Source organism: Erithacus rubecula (genome assembly GCF_903797595.1).
Source record: "Erithacus rubecula genome assembly, chromosome: 2".
NCBI classification, from domain to species: Eukaryota; Metazoa; Chordata; class Aves; order Passeriformes; family Muscicapidae; genus Erithacus; species Erithacus rubecula.
Genome location: NC_136685.1, coordinates 88,547,464 through 88,570,955, shown reverse-complemented (window position 1 = coordinate 88,570,955; position 23,492 = coordinate 88,547,464). Strand labels below are relative to the sequence as shown.

At 48.2% G+C, this 23,492-nt stretch overlaps 1 protein-coding gene across 1 annotated transcript in view; it reads right to left on the bottom strand.

The window, feature by feature from the left end:
* VASH2 (vasohibin 2) overlaps nucleotides 1-22,589 on the bottom strand; it is a 32,967-nt gene extending 10,378 nt beyond the window's left edge. The window contains exons 1-4 of the mRNA XM_079299040.1: nucleotides 22,030-22,589; nucleotides 16,968-17,056; nucleotides 14,547-14,603; nucleotides 6,384-6,458 (exon numbers count right to left, since the gene is read on the bottom strand). Of these exons, the coding sequence (XP_079155166.1) occupies nucleotides 6,384-6,458; nucleotides 14,547-14,603; nucleotides 16,968-17,056; nucleotides 22,030-22,335 (527 nt within the window). The 5' untranslated portion in view covers nucleotides 22,336-22,589. The remainder of the gene's footprint in view (nucleotides 1-6,383; nucleotides 6,459-14,546; nucleotides 14,604-16,967; nucleotides 17,057-22,029) is intronic.
* Between the last annotated feature and the right edge of the window lie 903 nt (nucleotides 22,590-23,492).

Sequence of the window (23,492 nt, the reverse complement as noted above, 5' to 3'; positions counted from 1 at the left end):
GCTAGACGTCACTGGCTTTAGCAGCCTGGAGAAAATGTGTTAAAGGGCAAAGGAACAGACAACACTGTGGGCTCAGCTCACAGTGCACTTCACTGGCTGCATGACCATGAGTCTGGAAGACTGTGCACAGCAGAGCACAGACCTCCAGACCTCACACATCTGTCACCCAGCCAAGGCCACGTGCACCCAGCTCCTGCCCCACTGCCATCCAACACAGACACCCTGCAGCCACTGTCAAAGCCCACCCCAACATCATCTACAGGACAGCAGAACAGAAACAGCTCCATTTGCCTTAGGGTCTCACTGGATCACTGCTGCCTTAGGACTAGCTTCCCCACCATCAGTAGATGATTTATAATTAAAGATTATAAATATACTGCAAGGGCAGAATGGGGCCCAGCACCATTATGACAACTGGAAAATTCAGAACACACTCACCTCATTTAAAAGGTCACCTTGCTTCAAGCCTTAAAAGGTGCATCCTGTGTACATCAAAGTCATGTTACAATAATTTGTGTCCTACAGACCAATTCTTGCAGAAGTCCATTGTATTTATCATTCTGTGCAACTGAAAAAGCACTGTCTTTTATTAACTCCTATGAAGCTTTCAAACATTGCCACTATTTTCCCCCTCATTATGAAAGGGTTTTCACTCTGCTCCCCAAGTGCCTTTCTGTCAAGTCCATACAAAGCTTTGGTGGCCACCTGCCACACATACACACTTCTGCCACGAGGGCTCAGAGAAGTTGCAATTTAATCTCATTAAATACTTAGTAGGAGCAAAAGAATCTTTTGAGGGCAGAAATTACCCACCATCAAACAACCCAGCAACAACCGCTGTGGAAATTAACCTTTAGGTACAGGTTGCTTCTGCTGATGGACTGGTTAATGAGAGTCCCCACCCGAGATGAAATACACAGCAAATGGGCTGCAAAGGCACGTCAGATCTTCCCCTCTGTCCATGCATCATTATTACAGCTTTTCCTTTCTGCTCTGCCCAAGGAGAGCTGTATTGTGGCAAACAAAAGGCAAGCACACAGCAATGCTGCAGCTGTAATCACACTTCTGAGCTGGGACTGTAACTGCAGGATGGAGAGTCAGGGAGTGAATTATATGTCACAGTAGAGAAGCAGTGCAGAGCAGCAGAGGGCAAAAGCAGCTGCAGCAAAGCTCAGTGGCCTCCTAATCCTGGGGCTTCATGACAATCAAGATGATGCAGCCAGGCTCTCGTCAGTGGTGCCAACCAACAGGACAATAGGCAACAGGCAAAAACTGAAGCACAAGAAGCTCACAGGTCAGGCACTAAAGAGTCCTAGCAAGTTGGCAACATCAGCCCAGAGTCCAGTCACCAGAGGGGTTCTGCAGGACTCCATCCTCAGCCCAGGTCTCTTCAACATCTTCATTAACAACATGGACACAGAGCTCAAAGAAATAAGTTTGGGGACAGCACCAAACTAAGAAGAGTTGTTGACACCTTCAAGGGCAGACAGACCTCAACAAATTGGAGAGATGGCCAACCAACAACCAAAGTTTAACAAGAGCAAGTGCTGGAATCAATACCTGAAAAGGGGCAGTTCTTCATGTCTTAAGAGCCCAGCAAGGGTGTTTTTGCTGAAGTCTGGTCAGGATGAGCACAGAAAACTACAGGGTGTCTGGTTTTCCCCTCTCCTGCCACTCCCATGGGCAAGGAGCACTGGGCAGCAGTGAGCAGGAGAGATGGCAGCAGGCTGGGAAGCAAGGAAGCAGCTCTAGTTACACCAGCCATGCTGAAAATGCTAGCACACAGCAGCATGTGGAACAGGAGGAAAATAAATCTCGTGCTTCAAAACCATCAATAAGGCTTCAGTAAAACCAGAAGAATTGTTTTTCCAAGCAACAGCTCAGAGGGCCCCCAACCACCAGCAATAAACACTCAGAGAGGTTACCAGCTGGAGTCAGGCAGCATTTCCCATGGGCTTGGGATTGCTTACCCTGAGGCAGAGTGCTACTGAGCCCACATCTGGATGTTGTGTACACAGAGGGCCCAGAGTTCCCTCAGCAGTTCCAGGGGCCATGTGGGAATGGCTCAAGCAACTGGTTCAGCTTCCCAAAGTGGGACTGGCTGGGTGACAACCCTCAGATTGAGAAACCCATTCTCCAGTGCCTGGCTACAGTGAGTGGTGTCTATCTAAAGATTAGACCATGACAATTAAAAGCTCACTCCCAGCTCTTCACAGCCACCACAGGGGCTGTAGATATTCAGCACAATCTTCCTTTCCCATATTTTAGTTAGCAAGTGGGTCAAGCTGTGATAAGCACAAACATGCAGGAAGCAAAGAGGAGCACTACACAGACAACAATATCCTGCAATCACTGCAAGAAACTCTCCCCCTTACTGAAAATACTCGCTCCCAGCTCAGGGATGTTCCTGCTGGCCTGGAGGAGATGGATGGACCCAGGCCTCCAGTGGTGACAAACATCACCCACTGATTGCATCCACAGAAGGAACACTGCAGAAGTTACTGAATAATTTCTCACTCCTGAGATGCTTCTGCTCTTCTCTTCCTTGTTTAACGATATTATTGGCCAGGGGCTCTAATACCAAGTGTTATTATATACCAAGTATATAAAATCCAAGTGTTACCTCACATGAACTGGGAGAAGGATGCTGAAGGCAACAGGAGTGATTTATGCTCAGCCAATGCAGACGCGCTCTGCAGGCTCTCTGAGGAGGGATGCAGTGTGCACCTTCCCTCTCCCCCTCTGATATTTTGCTCTCCACGTTTTAATAAAGTGAATGCAGCACAGATAAAATTCCCTTGGCACTTTCTGGTTTACTATTCCCTTTCATGAGCTTAAATCAATTGGATCTTTGCTCAGAAAGAGGGGGCTGAATGCACCATTACTCAGCTGATTTACAACTGAACTGAGAAATGCCCTGGGGAAGACAGCAGGAGGAATGCTTCTGGTTAGGCACTGACAAGCAGATCATGTAAGCAGAGAGATATGAAGCCAGTTCAGACAGCTACAGTGCAGACTGCTGCAAAATAATACTGGAAGATCTGTTTGAGCTTTCAGTCCTCTCAGAGCTGCTGATTCCTTGGTGTATGCAGACAGGGCAGCTCAGTACTTTACCTCACTGCCCTATAAAAATGCTTCAAGATCAAGTGCATAGGCAATTATGCAAAACTTAATTCTGCACCAAGAGGGATTACAGAAGCATTTTATAAGCAGTCAGACAGTAAGAGGCAATAGCACAAGCCAGGGAGCAGCTCAATTGAAGTGACATCTCGCTAAGCTGCTCTGCGCGATGTGAGCCACCCTTTGAAGGCAGGCTCACACCGAGGGTCTGCTGCACTGGGCTCTGTCTTTTCAGCATCCAAGCAGCACTCAAGGCCTGTCAGCACACAAATTACAGCTGTACCTTATTTCCAGACACATGGCATGGAACCAGAGGTCAACAGCTCAGCCCTGTGTGAAGGCACTGGCTGGAAATTCAGGAGTGGGTAAGCACATCTTCTCCGGAAAGCACCTGGCCTTGGAACACTGCTGGACTCACTGTCTGCATCCAAAGGGCAATGCTGAAGATCAAAATCTCATGGCTGACAAAAACCAGCAAACTTCCCCACCTGTCATGCCAAAGATGCCTCCCAAAACCCCTCATACTGCACAGGTTCCACATGGGCATGGCTCCACACCAGCCACTTCCCAGACACACAAATTCTGGTGGCCCCTCCACACTCTGTGTGCCCACACCTCAAGCAAAATACCTGGAGTTTACAGTGCATGAATCTTGTAAACTTAAATGCATCTGTTATTGGACCACCAGCCAGCAGACAGTTCCTGGTCTCAGACAGACTTCCAAAACAAGAAGCAGATGTCCTAGGAAGACAAGCCTGTCACATACTCTCCCCTGGCTAAACCTTCTCAATTTAAAAATAAGTTTGCCCTAAGTTTGGGGTTTTTTTAATTAGCATCTAGAGACAGAAAAATTCATACACATCTTAACTCTGAAGAAACCACAAATGACAACAAATAGTATAATAAAGCATTTGACTATTTTCCTTCCTTCACTTCTCAAAAAACACCCCAAAACCACCAAACTGAAACCACAAGTCAGGTTTGAGGCAAGCAAAAAAACCAGCAACAACACATTTAGGTTATCATGGTTATCTGTAGGTCACTCATCACCCTTAGCTCCTGTGATAAGTGGAGTAATCAGTTCACTGCTAGAAATACAGCACTGCAAGCCACAATGACACTGCAGAGTGTCATCAACTCTACCTGGGGATTATTTCCCTTGTTTCTTTCATCCTCAAATAGTTTGGGACACAACCCTGACACAAGGACAAGCATAACAGATCTACTGACAGCACTTCAAGGGAAATCAGTTAATGCAAACTTTTTGGGCTTCAGGAAAGCTTTCAATACTGTTACTCCAAGTTTCTCCTGGACAAAATATCCAGCATGCAGCTAGAGAAACATAACACAATAGGCATCAAAGGTCAGACATGAAGGGTTACAGCAAATGGGGTTACATCAGACTGAAAACCACCCACCAGTGGGGTTCCACAGGGCTCCATTTTAAGTTCAACATCTTCACAAATTATTTGGATGCAAGCATCAAAGGTATGCTTACTAAGCTTGCTGATGATACAAAATTGGTAGGAGCTGCTGACTCCCTCAAGGGCAGAGAGGCCCTGCAGAAAGACCTTGAGAAATTGGAAAGCTGGGTGACCACCAAGCTATGAAGTTTAACAAGGCAAGTGCCATATTCTGCACCTGGGACAGGGCACACCCAGTTGTGTGGATAGATTGGGGAATGAGAGGCTGGAAAACAACACCATATAGAGGGAACATGAGCCAGCAGTGCTGTGGCAGCCAGCAGGACCAACCCTTTCCTGCGGGGCATCAGGCATCACTGGGTAAGGGAGGGGATTGTCCTGCTCTGCTCTGAGCTCTGCAGCCTCACCTTGAGAGCTGGGGGCAGCTCTGGGTGACACAATATATGAAAGAGATAAATCTATTACAGAGCATCCAAAAGAGGGCAATGCTTGAGGGGAAGGCATACAAGGAGTGGCTGAGGCCACTTGGTCTGTTCAGCCTGGAGGAGACTGAGGGGAGATTCCACTGCAGTTACAGATTGCTCATGTAGGGAAGAGGAGGGGCAGGCTCTGATCTCTGCTCTGTGGTGACAGTGACAGGACCCAAGGGACCGGCCTGAAGCTGTGGCAGGGCAGGTTTAGGTGGCTATTAGGAAAGGGTTCTTCACCCAGAGGGTGGCTGGGCACTGGAACACCTCCCCAGGGCAATGGTCACAGCATCAAGCCTGACAGAGTTCAGGAAGATTTGGACTTCCACGATTCTTGTTGGTTCCTTCCAACTCAGGATATTCTATGATGCTATGATTTCTCCCTCTGGAAGGGCTTTGAGTCTCTTGCTGACATCAAGCCCCCAGGATGCCAATCCTTCCAGCTGCACACAGAGCCTGTCAGCATTCCCAGGGGAAGCCCTGTCAGCCAGAGCCACCTCCCAGACTCCAATCCAAGGTCTATCCTAGCACACACTGCTCAGCCCATCCCATTCCCACCCCCAGCAGCCATGGACTCCCACAGGCACTGCCTGCCAGGCTCTGCCAGCTCCTTGTCCCACGGGAGGGGGCAGCAGCAGCCAGCAAAACACTGCAGAGACATCCCAGGAGATGGATTGCTTTGGGGCTTATTTTTAGTTGGGATTTGTTTCAAATGAAACTTGATCGTTTCTGACAAGATGTGTCTGGCAACCTGCTCTTGCAGCCCTGCCTTCCCTCCTCCAGTGTTTTAGGATGGTGCAGGTTGATTTATCGGTGACAGCACCAGAGGGTGGAGAAGCAAGTCAGTGCCTAAATGACTGAAAATTGAGTGGGAAGCAAGCACTATGTTAAGAGGAAGCTCAAATGTCTAACTGCAATACACATGTTTCTGCACAAAGCACAGCTGTGGGTTCAGAGACAAAAGCTAACAAGACTTGGCCATGTAAACACCAGACAAACACAGAACAGAACCCAAAGTCCTCAGGTGTTACCAAGCTCCAACAACCAACCAACAGAGAAATGCTAACAAAGAAAACAATTGTGTAGACAGGTACTTATCTGGGTGCTGTGGGTCAAACCCTGACATTATACAGATTACCAGGGCAGGAGGCAAAGTCTGCAGGGCCAAACCACACCACGTGTGACCTGACACACAGCATCCCAACTCCCACCTACAAGCCCAGAAAATTCAGCAACTTGGTGATGAACACCAGGACAGCTCCCCAAGTGCTGGCACTCACCTTTGGCTGCAACCCTCTCAAACACCATCCACGAGGGGCAATGTAATAAACAGAGCTGCAGTGGAAAAAGTCACAGGCATGTGAAAGGATACATCCCCAGGATAACTGCTTCAAGGCATTTGATAGGTAAGGACTCCCTGGTCATTTCTTTTGCTGTCTCCATTAACCTAGAACAGAAACAAAACAGTTCTCAGTCCTTCCAGCTAGAGCAATTGACAGGAATCAAAAGAGCCAGGCACCTCCAGTTCTTATCTCAGCAAGAGCTGGTGAACTTGATTCTCCTCTTCAGTGACTTGTCAGAGCCCTGTTAACCTCTGGGGAAAAGAAAAGAAAAAGGGGGGAAAAAAAAAAAAAAAAAGATATTTGGCATCCCAGTGCCTTCCAGCCTCTGAAGGTGAATGAGAGGAATGATGCAGTCCTCTCTGCCTCTCACAGCAACTCCCTGAGCATCACTTCAGACTAACACAAAGCCCTGCTGAACTGCACCAGCTGGCAATCATGGAAATCCCAGAGCAGGACTGAGTTTAGCTTATTTTCAAAATAAGCCTTGCTCTCCTCTGGAGGAAAAACAAACAAACAAACAAACCAGGAGAGAGGATGGTTACATGGCTCCCCAAAAGCTGCAAATACCTCCATAATGCCATAGCTACAGCTGCACACCAGAATATTTTGCCTTTTTATCAAAACCTGCTCTGTAGAAAGCTCTACCAACACATAGACACTTCATACCCCCGCAAACTGAGTTATTGTCTTGCTGCTGCTCCACATCTCCTGTGGACAGGAAAAGCAGAAAAATGCACACAATTTCCTGCAGGTGTGCAGGAAACTATGCATGCCCAGGATTTTACAAGTTCCTGAAGTTTAGTTACAATCTAGATACTATCTCTGGAGTACAAATATTGACAGGGACAACACTGTGACAAGCAACAAGTAACCTCAGGTCAGCTGAGACAGCTGCTGTGGCAGACTGACACTGCACTATTAACCTGGTAGGTAACCTATCCCCTTCCACAAACAGATCTTGAAATCCTGGACAGTTTGAAACAAAAATACTGGAAGTAGCCTAAAAAAGTCACATCCAATGCCACACCAAAAAACCACTCCCCTCCTCCCCCCACCAAAAAAAAAGCACAGCTGAAAACTAAGCCTAAGGATAACTTTTATTTTGCAGTCTTCTCCATCCATACTCTTTCTCTGGGAAGGGCTTTGTAAACAGATCCCTACTCTAAGGACATACAACATTAAATGACAAAAATATTTGTATTAGATGAGATTATGAAAAGAGGCATCTGAAACCACCAGAGCCTGTTTACCCCACTTTCTGATTCACCCTCCCCATGCATTTTAAACCTTGTGTTGAATCCAAGTGACAACAGAGCTTCCACTGCTATTACAGCCTGTCACAGGCATTTCATGTCCCATTTATCCAAGTTAGAAATTATCTTTTCATTTGTAAACAACCACCCCTTACACTCTGCCTGCAGTACAGAAGACTAATGAGAGTTTGCCTGCCTCCTCCACACTCACAATCAGCCACAGAACCCCAGAGAACTGCTGGAAGCACAGAGCCCTGGGGAGGGCACACAATGGGGCTCCTTCATCCCCCACACATGCTGCCCCTGGTCACAGCAGTGGCCACTGCAAAGCCCTGTCTCTGTCTCAGAAGTGATATGTGCAGATGAGGCATGGGAGGTTCCATAAACAAGATAATCCATTAAATTTCTTATCTTCTAACTACATGGGAGTTGCATAAAAAAAACCAAACCAAAAAAACCCATTTATCTTCAAGCCATTTGGTGTGATCTATGCCTGGTCAGCACAGTCAGAGGGGCAGGGGCAGCATCTCCTCCTCAGCAACCTGCACTGGGATCCAGGAGCTGCAGAGGGACCTGGCAGCTCAGAGACACCAGTGGAGCAGGACAGTGAGGAGGGTCTGTGCAAGGGCAGCATCACTCTGTCAGCAAACCAGCATCCATCTGCACCTCTGGGGCACATCCACACACATCCTCCCTGGAACCATGGGCAGCACTCTGCAAACTGTTTGCTTTCTCTCTGCATTTACAGCACAGACTGCAGGGTTTATGTGCATGACCCAGTTCAAGAGCCACTGAGAGTTTTTCTGCCACTTTTAACAAGCTTGAGTCAAAGCATGGCCTGAAACTCTGTGTTTGTATTGGAGGCAGAGCCCCTGGAGAATCCCCAAGCCACTGCTCTGCCCAAGGTAGCACAAGCCAAATTTAAATCACTTCTCACAGATTATTTTTCAGTCTACTTTCAACTGGCTTCTCAAAAGCCTGGGAACCTTCAGCTAATCTATCCTAGACTTAACCTTGCATCTAAGAAGGTCCCTTCATGTTTAAACTAAATCCTTCACTTTTTGCAAATTAAATCAGGAGCTATTTCTGTTCTCCACAGCAGGCATAGAGACCATTCATCATCTCTCCTCTTGCTACAGACATTTGTATATGCAAAAGACTGTAATCTACCCTTTCCTCTGCAAAAATGAGAAAGACACCAATTTTTAATTCTTCCCTCACTCCCCCTGAAAGCTTCCCCCTTAGGTTACGATTTTAGGACAATGTTTGTTTCTTTTGGTTTTGGAATCCCTTCAACCAACTCACTTCTCACAGTCATTTGGCTAAGCCCACAACAGTACAAACAGACCAATTTCCTTTGGAATCCATCTTTCAGTACATATTTGCAAACAAGCCAGTGTGCTGTTGGCTTTTCCCTCTTGGACCACACTGAACCGGGTTCTGGTGGTTTTTGGTGGGGTTTTTTATTGGTGTTTCTGGTGGGTTGTTTGAGAGGTTTTTTTGTTAGAGGTGGAGATTTTTTAGCTGGGCTTTTTTGGTCAATTTTGTTTGGCTTCTTTTATTTTTTTAAGCTCAGCTTCTTTTTTGCAAAACTAGCCTTTTACTCTCCACAACTGGCTATTCCCAAACCCTCCTATGCATCTGCCCTCACTAAATAATCTCCTGTTTATTCCAGCCCAAGAGATCACTCTGAAAAGCCCGGTTTCACTGTCCAAAGTTTCACTCTTAACTTGTCACCTTCTCCAGCCTGGACTGCAAATCATCCATCAGCAAACAATCATTAAGGATTAATGATTAAGGAAAAGCTGAGCTGGGACAGACAGTGCACTCCTCAACTGACAATCTCTGCTAGGTAAGATTGGTAAAGTGCCACTTTCTACATGTTGCTTTTCACCAAGTTGCATCCTTACATTAAACATTTTTATTTAGATTCAAGGTCCCTGCCTTATCTGCAGAGATAAGATGTGGCCTTATCAAAAGCCACACTAAAACAAGGAGTTATTACATCCACATCTTCTCTCTTGTTGACAAAAAGCTCTTACACACTCATAGAAGGAAATTCTCAGAAATGAACTGTGCCCAACAACATTAATGTTCCCTTTCCCTTCCCCTGAACTGCACATAAACTCAAAGCTCCTAGACTTATCTTTCCCTTATTCATTTTAAAGGCTGCTATTTTTGCCTTCCCCAGCACCCACCCTCCCCATATTCTCTAACACAAATATTAATGCTTGAAGGCTGCCTGTCAGTTCTCTAAGGGATCTATGACAAATGACAGAGCATTCAGCTCATCTGAAAACAGCTCATTCAGGTGCTCTTTGATTCGTCCTTTCCCTCTTTTCCCTCACTCCTAAATTCTAATCACACTGTCTCAGACATGAATAGTGACCAGAAAGTCTGCAGTTATACTAGAGATTTAAGGAAAGGAGATTTAAGGAAGGCAGAAAATAATTTTAAAACAGCATCAAGCATTTCATTTCCCTGTCTTAGCAGGGTTTGCTTCTGGGATTTTCTTTAAATCTTGACAGCTACCTGAAAAGAGTCCACATATATAGCTATTCTTTACAGTCTCATATCAGACAGCTGGAAACTAGCCCACAGTCACCCTCTCCCCACACTCCAGTGAGCACTGGGGCAGCCCATCTCTTCCAGGACCTCAGGGGAGACTGCTACAGTCAAAGAGACAAGCACCTTGCAGCTCTCCTCTCCTCTCTGTGGCATTTACACCACTCTGACATCTGCAGGTAGATCTCTATTCCAGTGAATACTTCTGCCTCTAACAAATGCAGCCAACAGGAACAGGCTGCTTGTTCTTCCCTCAAGACCTAGTCCTTGGCAGATAGTGATGTTTCCTTGTTAATTGATTCAAATCTCTTTCAGTGTTTTCAAGAGCCCACCAGGACTATCTCCCTTGCTTCCTACAGTAAGAGAGGCCCTGAAAGGAGCAGACTTTGCCTGTTTAAGATGCTTTCTGTGTAAAATGGCAGTGTCTAAAGACAGCTCATAAGAACCACTAATTCCTTTTGCTCCCAGATTTTTCACTTGGGGCACCCAATTTCACACACAGGTTAGAAAAATCTTAAAACTTCTCAGGATGCCCAAAACTGCAGGATCTCACCAGCTGGCACCAATCTCACTGGAGTCCCTTCAGGGATGACCATGCATAGGAGAGGCTCCCCATTACCTTCACCTGAAAGACTCCTACAAGACTCAGTATTTTTTTTTATTAGTGAGATCCTCCAGCACATTTTTCCACAAAATCCTCCTTGCACAGACCCATGTATTTTGCAGGAGGTCCATAAAATCTCCCTCTCCCAAGTTTTTCTAAGGCTCCTGACCGTTTCATTCATGATAATGAAGCCAAGAAAGAAGTGAAAGGCAGCAGCAGGAGCAAAAGGACATAAAAAGCAGAGCAGATACAGATCCTGAGAATCTTCCCATAAACAGCATTTCAACAGCAGAAGCATTTCCACCACATGCTGAACACCACACCATATCTTTAACATTCCCCCTTTGTGCGACAGAGAGGCAGATGTTCAAATGCCTTCTGCAGTCTATTGTCTGGAAATGGTATGAGCCCATTTTTCTTTATAGCCCCATCAGTGTTTCTTTAATAACATGGTGTGTGCAAACAGCATTATTTCCTGTCTCCCCTTCCCTGTTATTTGGCTGCACTGTGCCATGCTCCTATCGTGCTCCTTTCCTGCAATCAATTACACCTTATAGCTGCAGAATGTCTCTCCCTCCTCACAGAGCAGCTGATTTCTCCAAGACCACAGAACCCACCCAAACATCAGTTTCTATACAGTTGTAGGTCCCCCTGTTCAGCTGGCCCTTAACTGGAGGCAGCAGTACAATACTGCACCTCCCCAGATCCTCTGGAGGACAAAGAGATTTGTTTCTCACTGTGCCTCATGCTTGTGTCCTAGAACAGAAGCTTCCAGAGGGCTTATCTCCCCTTGTAAACCCAGTAGTAACAGCTTGTTGACATTGAATTCACAGTTACAGATATTACTAGATACACAGACATACATTTTTTTCCTAAAGCACTTACATGATCTAAGCCTGGAAGTTTTAAAAATAACAGCTATGTTAGTCAAAAGTAACAATTTTTATCACACTGGTTGTACCAACAAAAGCCTAATACAGGTTTAGCCAGCATAATCCTGCATGGGGAAAGGAAAGCCAGTCCTACTGGTGTCTGAAACATTCATATCACACGCATACACACATGGATCAGCAGAGCTGAACTTCACAGGGTGCCCTTTAGCTATTTAGTTCAAAAAGGTACATCATGAAGCCTGTGAAGGGCATTGTCCCAGGACACCTGCATTAGCAAACCACTTCTACAGTGGATGCAGCCACCCATAAATTTGGATTTTGTGCAAACACAGCCAACTCAGGAGAGGTGAGACCCAGGCACATTTTCAGACACAGTTTGCCAGCACAACAAGAACAGCACACAAGGTTTACAGGTTCACAGCTCTGCCACCCCGACTCACAACAGAAATCTAGCATTTCCAAAAGTGCTATCTGTAGTCTAGACAAAACCACGTGGTGTCTGGCACTCTGAAACTTAAGTTGATAATAAGAGTGACTTTTTCTTAAAGGGATTGTAAATACTGAGTTATAGCAAGACCATATCCCATAACATGTTCCTATAGATAATTTATACTCTTCTTCCTATGCTCAGCCATGCATTTTTATTTTCTCATACATCACACTGATGCTGGCAGTAAATCTCTACAATATCTAGTCTTCTCTTCATAATAGAAAAACTCATTAATATGCCCCAGCTGCTTTAGGACACTTTCACATGAATTTATGAATATTCAATTTTCATCTAGTACTCAGCTTCTTTGTGTCCAGCAACTGCTGTCTCAAAGAGAGGCTGCCAAAGATCTCGTAATACTTTCATTAGCTTTGAGCCCTCACATTATGAAATCAGCAATATGTTGAGTGTCAGTAAAGTTCTGGGAACAGCTTCATTTTTCAAGAGCCAGTGGCAACTGGAGGCTTTCAGCCTCTTGCCTGACCCACTTGCAAATGCTGTGCTGCAGCAAGTGAGACCATTCACACCCCAGAAACTGTTCCTGTCACCTCAGCACAAGACACCTGTCATTGCCATGCTGGGAGCAGATTTCTCGCAAAGCAGAACACACCCCCCAGGGAAAAAAACCAAAACTTGGAGGTGTAGGTGATTTTTCAACTTTGATGAAAACTGGCCTGCACACCAGATGAAGGAACAGGGAAGCTTTAGAGCACACCTCAACATTACAGGACAATTAATGCATTATTCACACAGAATCACCAAAGCTGGGGTTGGAAGGGACCTCTGGACACCATCTGCTCAACCCTCCTGCCAAAGCAGGTTCACTTAGAGCAGGTTGCACAGGTAGGTTTTGAATATCTCCACAGAAGGAGACTCCATAAACTCTATGGACAGCCTGTTCCAGTGCTCTTCCAGTCAGCCCTAAAGTAAAATTTCTTTTCCTCATACTGAGATGGAACTTCCAGTTTCTGCCCATTGCTCCTTGTCCTGTCACTGGGCACTACTGAAAATAGTCTGGTCCCATCCTCCTGACTTGGCCGATAAACATTACAAGATCTGAAATCTAAACCAGAAACTGTAAGTTTCATAAAAACAACAGGAATTTTAGTTTGATAAAAACAATTGGAATTTTGGTTTCATAAAAATGACAGGAACTTCAGACAGCCTGGCACACATTCTCCTTCCCAAAATTGGAGAAACCAAGACCAGGCAAGTGTTAGAGCCCTACAGCAGCACAACAGGGTCTGGGCAGCAGATCCAGCTCCACTCCTCCCAGCACTCCCACCTACCCAATCTAGAGCAAAGCAGCACAGTTCTTAGGACCTTACACTAAGTCCAGCACACACCATGGTCAGGCTACTGTGCCTGCAAAGCTGGCAGCCCCTGAGGGGTTGGACCATTTCCAGGGGCATCATCCTTAACTCCACACAAGTCTGTCACCCCATTCCAAGAAGTTCCAAGCAGCAACAAGGAGAGGGTCAGACACTCACCCCCACACAAACACTAAGGCAGATAAACAGAGGAAGTGGCTCCATTTAGGAGATGATGCAAAGCCACAGGCACATCTCCAGCTGTGAGCTCTGTATTTGTTCCCTTCTAGGAAAGAGCTCCATCCTTGTAAGCCAGGCTTTTATCCAGCCCAGGAAGACAATGACCTTTTAAGTGGTAAGTGCTGAGCATAATTCATTTTCACCCTTCACTTCCTTTGAAAAAAGTAATGGGACAAATTTAAAAATGAGTGAGCAGCTCGAAAATTGGTTTAAGCTCCTGTAAACCCATCTATCATTCAAGGCACAAGATTTGTTTTAAACTAGTTCCACCAGAGCAGTGAACATTAGATAAAGGCAGTGAGAAAGATTGCTGTCAGCAAGATGAAAACCTGAAGGACAAAGCTGAGATGGGAACTGGAACTTTAGAGTGAGGGACCATTAGTATAATGACAGAGAGCTGGGAGGAGCTAGAGACAGACCAGTCTATGGGAGTAATTATATTCTGCTCATCTAAATTTCACCCTAAAATAAAAGCATAACATTGTCAACACCCTTCCTGCCCTAATCTGCCAATTTGTTAGGTTCTGTTAAAGATCTGTCCAAAGTATGATGCAGTTCTAACATGCAAGAGACCCCAGTTCTCTGATGCAAGGCTCCCGGGGCACATGTTCATACTTTCACTGCACAACTCACCAACCAGCACAAGTCCACCCCATGGATGGAACAGCAAGAGGAGCAGCAAGGCAGAAGCACAGACACTACTTAAACAGTGCATTGTGAGCCTCCAGGGAAAACTGCTGTGGCCAGGATGTCAAAACTCCCATGCCATGGTGCTGCAGGGCTTAAATGCCAGGGGATCAGGGACAAGGGCACTGCACCAATTCCAGTGACACTTACCCACTTAGAGGTCTGGTTTTTCTGATCTCGAAGAACTGTGTTCCCGTGTGATTGTATCTGTATTTCGCCTGTTAAAGGAAAGCAACTTGAACAGTCAAGCAATAAAATAACACTGCTCAAAAGGTGAATTTCAGTTCTGACATCCTGTTGAAACACAAAATGGACAGTAAAAGCCATTGACTCTCAGATAGGAAACAGCTGGCATGTGAAATAAAGCAAAACTTTTCACTTGCTTTTTGACAGCACCTATTAGCAGCACTAGGTGCAGGGTCAGGTATTAAGGTTGACCATCTAAAATGACACTCAAATTTGGAATTTGAAGGTTATAAATTCTCTTTTCCATGAGGTCCCACTCACTTGTAGGTTGCAAGTTTGAAAAAGTCTCCCACTTGGGCAAGAGAAAGCTTTCACAGCCTACCCAAACCAATCAATGTAATCCATGGTCTGAAAAAAACTTATTTTCTTTAGAAGTCTTTTAACTCCATCAGCCACATGGCTCACCTATGACCTGTCAACCAAAACCATTGCAGGTGCATCCATTCACACTTAGAAAATATAAATCATTCTCTAAGAAGTACAGTGCTCTTCAAATGAAAACAGCAGCTATATGCTAATCAAGGTCATTAGCGAACACTAATAGTAGAAAAGTTCATCACAAATGATGCCAGCAGACAGTCAAACAAATCTCAGCACCACTTGCATAGAAGCACAGGCTGCCACATGGCAGCATCACCAAAAGCAGCTTCTACCCTGCTCCTTGAGCACTTCTGTTCAAGCAGCAATGAAATAAATCAGACCAGGAAAACAATCTGTTCAGTAAAAACAAAACCAAAACAACATATCCAATAAAACTTTGCAAAAAAAAAAAACCAAAAACAAAACAACAAAAAAAAACTCACAAAAAATCACTCTGCCCTTACTTACTGTAGGTTACTTTTCCAGTTGAATCTCTTTCCTAACCTAGTACCCAAATTCTATTACCATCAGAATGTTCATGCCAATAAAACTGGTGATACCAAGGCAGATATCAGGACACAAGCAGGTGACCCCATGGAAGAAAGAGTTGCTTGCAAGGTACAAATAGCACAGCTGCTGGATTTATAACCACAGCCTAAATAACAGCTCCAGCTCTCACCAGGATGCTCTGAGCTGACTTCAATTGAGAGCTAAGAATTCTCCACAAACAAGGCTTTACTTCCTCCTGCCTTCAAAACCTAATCCATGAGGCCCTTTCAGGGTGCTCTGCTCATACATCCTCTTTCAGCCCTCAAAGGAAGCCCAGATGCTGCTCCCCAGCCTACTTTGAAGTTTTTTTCTGAAAACAGATCCAAACCCTGTGCCTAAGCCCTGCTCCTGCTACACAGCAGAACGCAGGATCTCAAAACCACTACGGGGTGAGGTGGGGGATAATGTAGTTTTTGGAGCTCTGTATGACATGGTATCCTCTCTGGCACAACCCCAGTGAGCCACAAGCCTCTTGTCCCGGCCATAAAGAGGAGAAATGCCCCATTCCCTGCAGAGCAGGCAGCCCCAGCTCTCTCCCCACAGCAGCTGCTGCAGCTCCAGGCCCTTGATCCCAACCACAGCTCCCCACCAAGCTAACCACGCCTGCTATTTTTGGATGTTCTTCCAGCTGCCACCCATATCCTTTCTTAATTCTTACCAGGACCTTGCACTCATTCCTCGTCCCCACACTTTCACCACACACACATACACAAAAAGGCAGAGTTTAGGAAAAAAGGGAAACATAAGAGCAGCATCTGGGCCAGCAACCTTCTCTGAATTATCTGCCAGCAGTGGAAAGTCAGGAGTTGGGCGTGGGGCAGGGACAGAGAGGTTAGACAGATGTGTAGATCCCCCAGGATGAATCCCCCAAGCAGGGTGGGACACCTGGAAAGAAGATTCCTTTGGTCAGTTCCTGCATCACAGGCAAGCCTGCCCACCCTGGGGTCAGGACAGCTGCTTGTGCCCCTCACCCCAGTGACAAGCACTCCCTGCAGGCTGAGCACACAGGCAATCCTCAGGGATCCACAGGGACTGCCAGGGCAGAGGGAGAAAGGGCTTGCCACAACACTGGCTCTCTCTTAGTCAATTTATGACAAGATGCCATATTATTTCTCCAGGCATCATGATCTGATCATAATATATATCCTCACAAATCAACTTCAAAATAAGCACTTCTCTTCCCACCAACGTCACCTCAGTTAAATTTTTCAGTATAATTTAAAGTTAATTACATCTCCCAGAGGATTGCTATGACAAGCTCAGTGCTGCTGGTGCTATCACAAATCCCTGCAGGCGTCCCTCTACCCCCAAATGATCCCAAGCCCTTGCAACCAGCTAAAGCTTCAGTAAAGCTGTTAATTCACAGCAGGCACAAGTCAGCCTTCTTTCAGGAGACCACCCGCTCGAGAAGGATACTGCAGCAGCTTCATGTAGGTCTGTATTGCCTGGAGCCATTCTGGGATTGACATGGAGAGCTTGTAGTTTGGCACTGGAGGCACTGAGGGCTGGACACAAGAGAAAAGATAAAGAGGTTAGACAGCACGGGTCCTGCAGAGCAGATGAGTGATTTACTCGAGCAGCGGCATGGGCTTAGTGCTACACAGCGTGGCAGCACAGATGGCTTAAATCCCACATAAACCAAGCACCAAAGATATCCTGCTGACCACAGGGGTTCCCCAGCAGCAGAGCCAGCCCCATCCCTGCACAGAGAGGCCGTGGCAGGCTGATCATCAGAGCCACCAGCATCCCTCAAACACCACCCTGTGCAGGCAGGCAGCCCAGCACGGAAAGCCTATGCTTCCCATCTCCTTCCCTCCCTCCCTCCCAGACAAGGGCAGTTAGGATGAGCAGATCCCCAGTACTGACTCTGCTGTTCTCCCTCCCCCAGGAAGCCATTTCAAGTCTAATTTTTGGCTTCCTTTACCACAGGAGATAGATAAAAGGAGACAAGGATCCTGGGCTGCATAATTTCCCATCTGCCATGCGTCTGCAGCACGCTTGCTGGGTAGGGAGAGCACAGTACCTAGAAGACCACCTGGGAGACCCAAATATTAAATGACATTAAGACACTTAAAGATATAGACTGGCAACATAATGGGATTTTTCCAAAATCTCATAAGACATCTGCTTGTGCCTAAGCATTTTAAGAAGGCAGGCCCTCATTCCATCTTTAATCCCCAGCTATTTGGTTCCTGAGCCCGCAGTCATGCAGGAAAGGGGCACAGCCCAGTCCCAAGTCCACTTATTTCAAGGGTGAGACTGCAAAACATAGGGTCAGCAAATATTAAAATGGGCAGCATGGCTAAAAAGAACCTAACACCATTCTCACAAACACAGTGGAGGAAGCAGTTGATTTGACTATTAACACCGATTTGAATTCAGGAACAAGCAATTTGAGCAGCTGTGACAAGGTAAAGAGAAAAGCATCTGTGAGCCCACATTGTCATAACCATAGTTTAAAGCTCATAAAGTGACAAACATATCACTGTCCTTAATACACTTCAAGTTAGCAATTACTGATAAGAACAGCAAATTCAGGTGCTGTGGGGCCATCTCTGCCACGAAGACTTTCAAGTTCCCACCTCTGCTAAGACTGTGTGTTTACTTTCAGAGAACAAGCATCAGTAATCCCAAAAAACCCAGCATTTACTACAGGCAGCGAGTTACTGCAGTCAAGTAGTAAATATACCTTGGAGAAGGGGGGGAAAAACCCCAAACCAGAGACTCCTACACTCCTGGCACACAGAAACATACTGTAAGTGGCTAGCAGATGGCAAGGCTTCCAGCTCGCCCCCGCCATCCCAGTGCTTCAGGGCACGCCTGCACACATGGGATTGCTCCTCTCACCAGTGGGAGTTATGAGCAAGACTCATTAGCACTTCTTAATCATGATTTTCATGCCTAAGCTCTTCATTAGAGACATTTTTTTGGTTCCACAGGTTCCTTTCTCACCCAGCCCCTTCAGTCTGGATGAATTATTCACCTGTCCCTTCCAGCACAAGGGAACACCTAGACTCAGCACACCAGATAAGGCCCAAGTTTCAGAAGCAGCAAGGAGCTGTCACACCTTCCTGGAGTGGCTATTTCTTCCCCAATATTCTCAGTCCTTGGCTTCAAAGATACAGAAGCTCTGGGTGCATGCATTGCACTTACACAACACACTGAAGCAATGGGAGCCCTGGCCAGTGAGGGGCCTGGCTGCTGCAGAGGTGGGGATTTCATCCTTCTCCCTGCCCTCAGCCTGTTGCAAGCCCCAGGACAGCATTCCATAGGGATGGCACCAGTGTGAATGGACACAGCCCTTCCTGAAACCCACAGTGGCCACCCTCACCAGAGGGAACAGGTTCAGACTTCCAAATGAGGTGCTCCCCATCTCCAAAGCAGGTGGTCACAGTAAGCAAAGAGGATGATCGTGTCAGATAACCAGAGCACAGCTTAGAAAAGAGAACTAGTTTTCCCAGCAGCTAGAACATATTCCAGTTACCTCAGGAGGCCCAAACTCCTCTAGATCTCAGGCAAGAAGGGAGGAGCATCCCAAGCCAGAGCCCACACAGGGCAGCACTGCTCTCCTCTCTCCAGGGCAGGGCAGGCAGGTCACACACCACACTGCCAGCCAGAGCAGGCAGTGGGCAGCCACACACCACTCCCACTCCTTCCAAACCTTTTTCCCTCCCTGATTCCTTCCCCAGCTGCAGGAGGATTGATCCTGGGCACCCACCCAGCAAGGAGCAGAAGCCAGGGCTACACAATACAAGAGAAGGAAAGCACAGCTTTGTTGTGATTGAAGATGCAGCCCTCCAGCTCCTGGTATGCATCCACAGCAGCAAGGAGCAGGCAAGGTTTGTAGGAGGAGGTCATGGATAGCAAGAAGAAATGCAGACACAGCACTACAGATCCAGAATTTGTAAAGCAAGTGAAATTCAGAGACGAGTCAGATGAAAAGCCTTGACCTTTTATCAGTCTTTCCAAGGAATAACAGCTCCAGACAGGGAGCCACTGCAGTGCAAGCCCACGTGGCAGAGCTGGAGACTCATCCCATGGCTGGAAATGCTGTAGTCTCAGGTCACCACAGACATCCTGTGTGAAACTCATTTTGCCCAATTCCACTGTCTCACTAAACGACCAGAAAGTCATTTTCTCCTAGCTCCCCCTGCAAGCACACTGTTACTAGCATGGATGAAGCTGACAGACAAGATCCTCAAAGCTGCTGAGAGGTTTAATTTATTACAATATCTCCAAGTATCTCCAAGATCACAGAACAGGTAAAGGATTGCACAGTCCTTTCAAACTGTGAGCCTGCACTATTCCCAGAGCTCAAGTCTGAGGTGAAGACCCCACAGGGTCCAAAACTGCCCTTGCAGACAAGCCAGCTTTTTGTAAGAGCTCTGCCTCCTGAGAGAGACACAGCCCTGCATCTCTGCAGTTTGCATTTGTTCCAGTAAGGACAACCTCACCAACACAGTCAGAAGCTACTTACCACCCTGCGTGTATGATTGCAGAGACTAATGACAAGGTGATTAGAGCAATCAAGTGGAGCTTCTTGGAGAGGGGATGAATACTCTCTCCCATCACTAGGGATTAAGAAGAGATCAGATGCAGAAATGGAGCAGTTGCACATGCCACTCACTCAGCCTGAACCAACTATCAATGCAAGCAGATTACAAATTATCTTCTCACAGGCACCAGCTTCCCTCATCACAGTAGTACCTGGTCTTTTGCAGGGTGACACATATCCAGCAGCAGAAACCAATTAAGAAAATTTGCACTGCCATTTAAGGAACAAGTCTCCATTCACATTCCCATTCTGACCCAGAAATTATCACCACAACTTTGGTAATCCACTACTGCTTTGTGGCAAAAAAAAAAAAACTCTGCTGCTAACCTTAATTTGTTCACCTACTCCTAATAAGGACCAGGTAGTCCTCAAACTACTCTCTGACCCCAGAGGTCCTACACTTAGCCAGCAAGAGCTACTCAGTCACAGAGGGCACCAGGTCTCCTGTCCCTGCAGAAATCACTGAAATGGAGATTTTGCTTCCAGGCAGTGCTGGAGTATAACTCCTACAGCACGAGCATCAACATCCAATTATCTGGCCAGGCAGATTTCAAAATATTTATTGTTCTGCCCAGCTTACTCACATGGTACAGAGAGCCAGCCCAGAGCTGTGGCACTGAGGAAGAAGCCATGGGCAATGCTCTGGGACATTCCCACAGGAATACAGTGTGCAGGCCAGCACGCTGGAGCCACTGGCATGCTTCTCACCAGATGCTTTGTCAGTCACCACGGGTGTCACCAGTAAAAGTTACACGCTCTGGAGCTGGGAAGTAAAGGATGAAAGTAAAGTCTAGCGTGTGTTTTGCCATCTCTTAATACCAAGTGGGCATGCAGGCCATCTAGACTGGCATAAGCTGGTCAGGCTGCTGAAACAAGAAGTTCTGTCCACTCCCTGCCTCTTCATTTCCACCTCAAGTACTCATGTAATACAAGACAAACCACACCAAGGAACCACAAACTCAGCAAAACCTGATTACTCTTTACTGGATATGCTCCCCCATCCAAACAAAGGGTGGTTCTAGCAGAAGGAGAGCAGAGTGGACAGAGATCATCCCTTTGGCATCTGCACTGGACTAAATAAACATTGCAGAAGAGAGATGAAAGGCCTTTTCAGCCCACATCTTATTTGACAAGCACCTTTCAATCCAGCCCTACTCAATAAGCTTTCAACTTCCCTGTGCACAGAATTTCCTTTCTACTGCACGAAAAGAACAGGCATAAGGTTCATGTCAGTATCACTGACAGCTTGGACCATAACAGCAGCCCAAGCATCTCACCCCAGCACGCAGAGGGCGATGAATCAACCCAGGATTCAGCGGTCAGCTCACATTAATGCTGCTGGATGTCAGCAGTGAATCAAGCTCAAAGTCTGCCAAAGCAGGGAGTGTTAAAGACATTGTGATCAGTAATGCAGCACAGTGTCAAGCAGCCTTGGAACAACAGCAGACATGAACATTTTATTTGCTGGCTGGAGAAAAAGACTTGGGTGAGGCACAGCTGTTTGGGGCTCGTAGTGAGGAACGTACCAGACAAAAGAATTTAGAATCTTTCCACATACTGGAAACGAAATGTCTGAGTTTTAAATCCCTTGTTACCTTTGAGGAGCAACACTGTGTTTAACGAAATGCCCGCGTTCCAAAAGGAAAAGAAAAACCTGCTTTTAACCGTGCGAAGTGTTTCACTGAGTCTATTAAGATTTCTTTCAATTCTTGTTTTCTGCTTTATTTCTCTACAAGCTGAAAGGAGGTGCTGCTTGTTCCCCAGGAGTGCATCCCCCAAGCACCCCGTTCTGGGCGCTGCGGGTCAGCGGGTGCCCCATCCGTGTCCCCCGGGATGCGGTGCCACCGTGTCACCCCCCGCCCCCGGCGCTGGAGCTGCCCGCCGGCCCCGGGCTCCGTGTCACCGCACCGGGGCCTCGCTTACCCGAGCCAGGCGGGCGGCGCTCCGGATGGCCGCGGCCACGGCGCCGCCGTCGGGGTGCACCCGCTCCACGTGCCCCCACATGCGCTCCCAGGTCTGCCCGTCCATGGGGAAGCCGCTCTTGTTCACCAGGAAGAGCGACCCGCCGTCCCGCTGCTGCTCCTGCTCCTCCTCCTCCGAGCCGCCGCCGCTCCCGCCGCCGCCGCCCGCCGCCCGCGGCTGGGCGCTCCGCGACCGGCCCCCCTCCTTGCCGGCCGCCGCCCGCCGGCTGCTCCCGCGGCCGCCGCCGCCGCCCGCCGCGCCCGTCATGGTCCCGCGGCCATGCCCGGCACCGGCACCGGGAGCGCTGCCGGTGTGTGCCCCGCGGCCTCGCCGCCGCCCGGCCGCTCTGTCTGTGTATCTGTGCGTGTGCCTGTGAGGGGCGGTGGGGCGGTCGCCGGTCGCTCGCTAGCGGCGCCGGCCCGCTCGCTCCGGGTGCCCCGTCCCGACCCCGCTACCGGCCGCGGCCGCGCAGGGGGCGCGCCCCGCGCCGCGCGCCATGCCGCGCGTTACCGCGCGCCCGGCCGCCCGCCCGCCCGCGGCGCGTTCCCATTGGCCGCCGCAACAAAGAGGGGCGGGGCCGGCGGGGCGGGGCGGGCCGCCACTGGCGGAGACGCGCCGGGAGGCGCCCCCTGCCGGACAGCCCGAGATGCCACAGCCGGGCGGCGCAGTGCGAGCGCCTTCGCCCGCAGCTGACCCGAGCCAAACCGAACCGAGCCGGGTCGAGACCATCCCGACCCAGCCCAGCCAAACCCAGCAGAGCCGAGTCCGGCCCCTCCGGGCCGAGGCGATCCCTTAAAGCCGAACCCAGCGCGAGCCCAGCCGTGCGTCCCGGTCCTCAGTGGGTGATGGACGCCGGAGGATGGAACTCCTCACGGGAGAGAGCCCGGTTCCGTTGTTCCCGGCAGAGCGGGCAGATCCCTGCTGAGCGCTCAGCGTTACGGTGGTGGCGGCGAGCTGCCGGCCTGGAGGCGAAGCGCTGCCGAGAGGGGCGGCGGGCGCTTGTGAGGGCGGGCAGGGGAGCGGCCCGGCCCGGCCCGGCCGAGAGATGGCCCTGCTGCCCTCTCAGCGCCCGCTGTGCCCTGGTGGCTCTGGCCACGCTTGGACGGGATCTTTCAGCGTTTCACACCAAGCACAACAATATCAGCATCTCCTAGAGCCAGGAGTGACCCCCCATCAGACACAAACAGTCTGGAAAGCGTTGCCCCCGTCCCCTGCCCTTGCGCGCAGACTGCCGCCGCTGCTCTCCCCTGCTCCCGGACAGGAATACAGCTCTGCCGTGCCCTAATCAGCTTCCAAAGGCTCCCGGCAGCCAGGAGTGTGTGGAGAGCTGCTAATCACTCTCCGCAGGAGCCCATGTCTCTGTGAGTCCTACCGGTAATCCTCCCTGCTGTCCCCTGGCCACATGCTATGCCAGAATCTCATCA